The sequence below is a fragment of the Arvicanthis niloticus genome, chromosome 25 (assembly GCF_011762505.2).
Source record: "Arvicanthis niloticus isolate mArvNil1 chromosome 25, mArvNil1.pat.X, whole genome shotgun sequence".
NCBI classification, from domain to species: Eukaryota; Metazoa; Chordata; class Mammalia; order Rodentia; family Muridae; genus Arvicanthis; species Arvicanthis niloticus.
In genome coordinates, this window is record NC_133433.1 from 26,586,376 (window position 1) to 26,593,947 (window position 7,572).

General features: G+C 42.3%; 1 protein-coding gene and 1 non-coding gene across 2 annotated transcripts; both read left to right on the forward strand.

Moving 5' to 3' along the window:
* The first annotated feature begins 5,347 nt into the window (after nt 1-5,347).
* Rps20 (ribosomal protein S20) lies at nt 5,348-6,427 on the forward strand. Its single transcript, XM_076924263.1, has 4 exons — nt 5,348-5,511; nt 5,702-5,801; nt 5,995-6,068; nt 6,208-6,427. Exons 1-4 carry the CDS (start codon nt 5,509-5,511, stop codon nt 6,388-6,390), a joined length of 360 nt encoding a protein of 119 aa, XP_076780378.1. The 5' UTR covers nt 5,348-5,508; the 3' UTR covers nt 6,391-6,427.
* LOC143438669 (small nucleolar RNA U54) lies at nt 5,857-5,924 on the forward strand. The gene has a single exon (XR_013107374.1). It is a non-coding gene; the product is annotated as a small nucleolar RNA U54 (small nucleolar RNA).
* Nucleotides 6,428-7,572: the final 1,145 nt, after the last annotated feature.

A 7,572-nucleotide genomic window follows, 5' to 3' on the forward strand; every position in this document is an offset into this window, starting at 1 on the left:
CATGGGCCTACTGAGACATCCCTTTCCCCATACCTCTCCACACACCCACAGAACATACTCTCTTTATCTCTTTATCTTTTTATAAACACTTCATTAAATATGAGACAAAGCATTAAATATGTGACTTATTTGTAACAGTGGTGGTGAGGAAGGGGCTTGACTATGCCCCAATGGAAAACAGTGGGCAGTGTCTAGACCTGTGTCTGATGTCACAGCTGGTGGAGGGGACAGATTATTGTTGGTAAGGAGAGAGGAGGTAAAGGGTGAAGGTGTGACTAATTACCTTGCAATACACATACAGACCCCTCTCAACCTCACACATAACTACTGAGGTTAAGGGGCCCAATATACAGCCTTGCGCCTACAGGGATTGTTTATCAGAGTAAAACAAATGGGAAAACAACCCCTGACTAAAAACTAGAACCCCCTGCAATTCATGATACTAATGTCCATGCAGGCACACCTCCTGCTTCACAGGGAATGAGAGAGGCTTCTCCCGAGCCACACTCCAGTGATCAGAGCACAGAAACATAGACTCAAGTCACTCTGAATGACACGTCCCACTTTAGAGAGATTACATGAAGTTTTAGAACCCTAGAACAAAATTTTGAAAAAGCCCTAAATCAATGTCCTGAGAAGACATGGTGATGGGGACATGAAGTGGTCCAGTATAGCAGAGTGGGGGAAGTCTCTTCTGTAGGCTGCTGATGCTACCTTCTAACTTTTAGATTTAGAGGTGGAAGAAGTTAGTAATCAGATAAATAACATAGTCCAAAGGTTTTAATGAATCATCAAAAAACTGCTAGAAGAGACATAGATTGGCTACAAATAGCCATTAAGGGACTAAAGGGAGCACAAAGAAATGGCTTTGCATCTGTAATCTTGCATTTCTTCATGGTGAAATTAGGGTCAGGCCACTGGTCTTCAATACAGATATGGTTTCTTTAGAGACCTCAGTCACAATTGTCATTAAACGAGATGAAATGGGGCTGGCAAAGATGACTCAACAGGTAATGGTGCTTTCTGCTGGACACACCAAGTCTGACAACCTGAGTTTGATCCCTGGATTCCATGTAAATAAATGTGGAATGAAGGCTGGAGAAATGGCCCACCCATTAAAGTCTGGACTCACAACCAAAAATAAAGGTGGAATGAGAGAATTGTTCTCTGACCTACATACACACAACACATAGATACATATACACACACACATATACATGCATCATACATACAGATACACACTAATAATTATAACAATAATAATTTAATTAAAATATAAAAAGAATGAAACAGAAATATACTTATTATAATTAAATAGTCTTTGAGTCATATTGTACATAGAATATAGGCCATATGTTTAAAAAGATATATATATATATATATATATATATATATATATATATATATATATATATATACCTAAAGGTGTAAATTTTTTATTTTGGAATGGTGAAAATGTGAGTTTTCCTTTAGCATTTTGCTTATTGTTCATTTCTACTTTTCCTTTGATGACCACCTTACATAATAACACCGAAAACTGATTTTTAGATGGAAATTTAGGGGGCACTGTAACTGCTAATTTTCAAGAGATAAATGTGGCAAGAAATTTGAAATGAAAACTAACAAAATTTAAAATAATGACTTTTGCTGAACATCTCTCTAGACCTTGCTGTCCCTGGAACCACGCTTCCCTTTAGCCTTTGTAAGCCGGACCTTTAAGATAACACATCCCTGAGGGCACACGCTATTTTTCTTCCCAACTCCACTCAATACAATGCCAACAACCTCACTGGTATACATCAGAGTTTCTTTCTTTCTTCTTCTTTTTTTTTTCTTTAAGGGCAGGTGATACTCCATCATATCTGTGTGTCTGTGGTTGTTTCCATATCTTGATTATTGTGAATAACAGTGCAATGAACATGAGAAGGTATCTCCTAAAGATACTGTCTTACTTAAGGTTTCCATTGCTCTGGAGAGACACCATGACCAAGGCAACGCATATAAAGGACAACATTTAATTGGGGCTGGCTTACAGGTTCAGAGGTTCAGTCTATTATCATCAAGGCAGGAGCACGGCAGCGTCCAGGAAGGCATGGTGCAGGAGGAGCTGAGAGTTCTGCATCTTGTTCCAAAGACAGAAGACTGCTCCCACCTGGCTAGGAGGAGGGTTTCAAAGCCCACACCCACAGTGATACATTTTCTCCGATAAGGCCACACCTCCTAATAGTGCCATTCCCTGGGCCAAGCATATTCAAACCACCGAATTATAAATTTTTAATTTATAATTAAAAATTAAAATTTTAATTTTAATAAAATTAAAAACATTTATTTTTATTTATGAACATATATCTGCTAGTGTATGCTACTTGTGTGTTGGCATCTACAGAGGTCAGAGGAGAGATCACTTCGAGCTGGAGTACGGCTAGTTAAGAGCCTTCCACTCTTAACCCTTAAGTGCTCTTAACTGCTGAGATATCTCCCCAGCCGTGAGGTAAGGATTTAACAGATAACCAAAGGTGGGATTTCTCGGATATATAATGGTTGTATGTCTTTAGTGTGGCAATGGGGGTTGAACCAATTCTCATGTGTGCTGTGCAAGTGCTCTGCAGTCAAGTTACACTCTCAAGCATAATTACAGTTTCTAAAGTAAAATCCCCCTTACTTTCTTTTTTTAAAAACTCTTCTTTAAATATTTATGTCTTTTTTGTATAAACGTTTTGCCTGCATGTATGTATGTGTGCCTGGTGTCCAGCAAGTAAGAATTACAGGTGACTATGAGCCACCGTGTGGATGCTGAGAACCAAATCAGGTCCTCTGCAAGAATGACAAAGCTCTTAACTGCTGAGCCAACCCTTTCCTCCCTCCCTTCCTCCCTCCATTCTTTTCTTAGAGACAGGGTTTCTACAAAGTCCTCACTGTGTAGACTAGGTGGGCCTTGCACTCACAGAGATCCACCTTACTCTGCCGTTTAGGTATGCGGATTAATTCTGCTCACATAAATTTGGGGTGTATTTTACCTGTTTCTCATTGAACTTGCTTCATCTCTCTTTCTTTGTGTGGTGCTTAAAGTCAATCCAAGTCCTTGGGCATACTAAGCAGAGGTTCCATTGCTAAGCCACTCCCCATGCCACTGTGACTGTCTTAGAATTCCTTTTCTTGGGAGCTGGAGAGATGGCTCAGTGGTTAAGAGCACTGACTGTTCTTCCAGAGGTCCTGAGTTCAATTCCCAGCAACCATATGGTGGCTCACAACTATCTGTAATACAATCTAACACCCTCTTCTGGTGTGTCTGAAGACAGTGTACTTCTATATATAAAATAAACCAATAGTTCTTCAAGAAAAAAAAAAAGAATTCCTTTTCTTATTGTTCAAGAAATCAGTATGCTTGCCATTCCCTCCAGTGTTTAATCTTAAGAAGTAAGGAAAGTCTAAGATTTCTTTCTGTCAATAATTCTAGCTGGGCGTAGTTTCAGTTACCTGTAATCCTATAGCACTGGAAAAATGGGAGTGGGAGAATCTTAAGTTTGAAGTCAGTGTTAATATGTATACACACACGTGTATGTATATATACACACATGTATACAATTGTCCTTCTCAAGCACCCTGTTGAATCTCTGGACAACCTTGGAGCATTGGTGTACAGGCCTCTGAAGACGTTAATACTAATACAGATGACATCTCAGGAAGCTGAACTATTACTGCATTTGTTTATTTGTTGCAGATAGCCCTATAAATACATTAAACAAGATTTAAAGTTGATGTCACAGCTAATAAAGTAAAACTTAGGTTTTAGCTATGGCCAATGCCTTTAATCCCACCCAGTACTCTGGAAGGAGAGGCAGGTAAATCTCTGTAAATTCCAGGGCAGCTCAGACTTGTTAAGTCTTTTAAAAACAAAACAAGCCAAGCACTCAAGGAGGCAGAGGCAGGTGGATCTCAGGATTCTGGCCAGCCTGGTCTACATAATAATTCCAGGACAGCAAGGGCTACACAAAGAAACTCTGTCTCAAACAAAAACAAATAAGCAAGAAAAAAAAGGAATTCAGATTTTTTTTTTTATGCTGTGAAATCTACTAGTAGAGTCTAAGCAGTCAATGGTTTATATTTAAAAATAATTGAAATTTAAAAATTGCCCAACTTTAACACTTACCTTAATTGTTCAATGACAGCAAAACTTGTTGTACATTGTGAGTCAGAAAACCATTTACGAGCTAGGTCGAATTATCACTAAGCAAGATCAGAAGAGAATGGCTTTCAAAAACGTTCTCATTGGAGGGGAATCAGTGCTCTGGGTTTGGCAACTCTGGGCAAATAACTTTCACCTGCAAATACTGTCATTTCCTCCTGTTTTGTCCGTAACCCACCTCCGGGCTTACATTCTATTTGACCAAGGCCTAATTCTTGCGCAGTAGGTAGTGCAGAGGGGAGATTAACCTTCACTGTTCTCTGCTTCTTAGGGCATTTGACCTCGGTTGGCTTTCTTTCTGCTTTACTTGGACACGAATTTTATTATGAATAGATGCTCCGTTCTAAGGAGTCCTCGGAGGTCTCAGCCAATACATATTGCTTCACCGCACCATAGAGGAGAGAATGTATTAAAACTAGATAGATGAGTTCCAGGCAGGGCTGCAGGTACAATGCCCCGTGACCTGACTGGGCCTAGAGTTCTGCCTTCACTTATCTGAAAGAACAGAAGCTAAACTTGGGTCTTTTCCAGCAGATATAGACGATTCCACTATTCCGGGTAGCCCAAAGCCGGAATATCACAAAAGGGCATTTCAGCTCTGATAAACAGTTTCCGAATAATTTTTAGAATATTATCTTAGTAATTAATGGGGGTGGAGGTGGGGTGATGATGAGCCACAGCTCTCATCAGAAGACAAGTTTCCGAAAGCCATTCTCTTCTTCTACCAAGGATTCACAGGATGGCACTCAGGGTGTCAGCTCCATGGGTGGAGTGTTTTTTCCTGCTGAGCCTTGGATTCTGTCTCCAGCACCAAGTAAATAAAAGCAAACACCTGGCTAGTCGGGATCATTCTTCCCCAAGGTCCGTGCCAGCTAATCTAAAAAAAATTCTTCCCTTGTCAGACAAAAGTAAGTTGATTGGGTATGCACAGGAAGCGCATTTCGCACTGTAAAGACGGTAGGTGTCTATGCACAGAGCACTTGACAGGCGTTTGGTCTGCTCTAGCTTCTTCTGGCCTCCGGTTCAGGGCAGTGACTCCGCCGAGACGCAAGGGGGCGCGCGCGACCCCATCTTTCCCGCCAATTAGGCGGCAAGGAAGCCCTGCCTCCCGCGGCGACCTCTTCGCGTGCGGGGCGGTTCCTGTTCCGGGTCACGAAGGACCCGGATGCGAACGTACTATATAAACGCCTGCCGCGCCCTGCACCCTCCTTTCTGAGATCTGGTGGTGCGTGCTGCGGAGCTCTTTCCAGTCTGCTCCGTCCTGACTCACCGCTGTTCGCTCCTGCTGAGGAACAAGTCGGTCAGGAAGCCGCGCCTTAGCCATGGTGAGGTGGGGAGCGACGCCACGCGGCCTAGGGCGTCGGCGGGGCTCGAGTTCCGGGGCGCCGGGAGCGCAGATCACGGGAAAGGGCTCCCGCCGCGGCGAGGGCCCGGGAAAGGGTCCGGATGGCGGTTGTGTAGGACTGGGCCGCGACTTACGGTTCGCTGTTTGTTTTTCCGCCTGTGTGGTAACAGGCATTTAAAGATACCGGAAAGACGCCTGTGGAGCCTGAAGTGGCGATTCACCGAATTCGAATCACGCTCACCAGCCGCAACGTGAAGTCGCTGGAGAAGGGTCAGTACAGTGCTTTGGGTGGGTGGTTTAGTGGTGCCTTGCGCCGTAGCGCAGTCGGCGATGAGGAGATGCCTTCTACGTTGAATTAGGGTGATGTTTCTTATACGCTATTCTGAGCCGATAGGCTATGTTGCTTAAAAACGAGTCGAGTCGTTCTGAATTAACTGAAAGGCCATGTTTTCTTCACCTGCAGTTTGTGCGGACCTGATAAGAGGTGCGAAGGAAAAGAATCTAAAAGTGAAAGGACCGGTGCGCATGCCTACCAAGGTAAGCGACAGGTAGAGTCTACTAGTGGTATAAGATGGGGGGGGGCGGGGCGTGTCGGATTCGGGTTTTAATAGCCAAAAAAAATTAAACTTTAAGATTACAAACAGAAGCTAATTCGGTGCCAAATGTTTTATTGTAGACATTGAGAATCACTACCAGAAAAACACCTTGTGGCGAAGGTTCCAAGACATGGGATCGGTTCCAGATGAGGATCCACAAGCGGCTCATTGATTTACATAGTCCCTCCGAGATTGTTAAGCAGATCACTTCCATCAGTATCGAGCCTGGAGTGGAGGTTGAAGTCACCATTGCAGATGCCTGACTCAACTGCTGAAATAAATTGACTTAATTGGTAAAAATCTGGCTTGTATTCCGTTTTTCTTTAACTCGTGTATGCATGTATCACAAGAGATGCCAGCAGACGTTCTTTTTGAAACACCGTAGATGCTGGAAACCTAACCTGAATCCTGGGGAAGAGAACAAGTTCCTTAACCACTGAGCAAGTATTAAAGCATCAAACTTCTTTTAGAAATAGAGGTGCTGACAGGATGGTCAAATGAAAATATCAAAAACCAATGCTAGGTTTCCCAGAAGGCAATAAGCCATTTCAAAGGTTTAAGCTTGTTAGAGCAGATTGCATTCTTGATCCTTAAGTCTGGGGATATTTTGTTACGGGATAGGGTTTCAATACAAAACAGGCTGGCCTCCCACAAATAGCAATCTGATTTAATTGCCATTGCTTCCAGAGTACTGAAATTAAAGGCAGGGACCACCGTTATTAGCCATTCTGGGTTATTTGACGTGGATTCTGCCTTCTGAGGAATGAGCCACTATGCCTGGTTTGCTTCTGTATCTTGTAGGTTATTAGTGTACTGAGGAAAATTAGATCCAGGGTACCCTTTGCTTTTCCAGGTGGTGAGTGAAGGGCTGGATGACCTCTCCCATGTCACAGTACTCATATTGCAGGGTCAAAACTTTTGGTTTTGAAGACATGAACCCTGCATATGCCACTTTGACCAACTGAAATTAATCTCTAATTTCATCTAAAACTTAAAAGACCTCAGTCATGTGTTCAGCTGTAAAGCAGCCTAGAGTGTGTTATGAATTCAGTTTGAAGCAGGTTTTAGATAGTGAAGTATGTAGAAATTGGTTTTGTGCTGAACTAGTGTTGAGGCTGGACTTACAAGTAGAACTCTAGCTATATATATGTATATATACACATATATAGTGAAAGTACACTGTAGTCTTCAGACACCAAAGAGAACATCGAATCCCATACCAGATGGTTGTGAGCCACCATGTGGTTGCTGGGAATTGATCTCAGGACCTCTGAAAGCATTCATTGCTCTTGACTGCCAAGCCATTAGTGTCCTTTATACAGTGGATAAACATGAATACCTTTCTATTAGAACAGTTTTTAGAAGTACTTAGTGAATATGAAAGTACTATTTGTGAATTTTTTTTTTAAATTGAGGTTTCTCTAGTCTTGTCCTTGAACTCTATA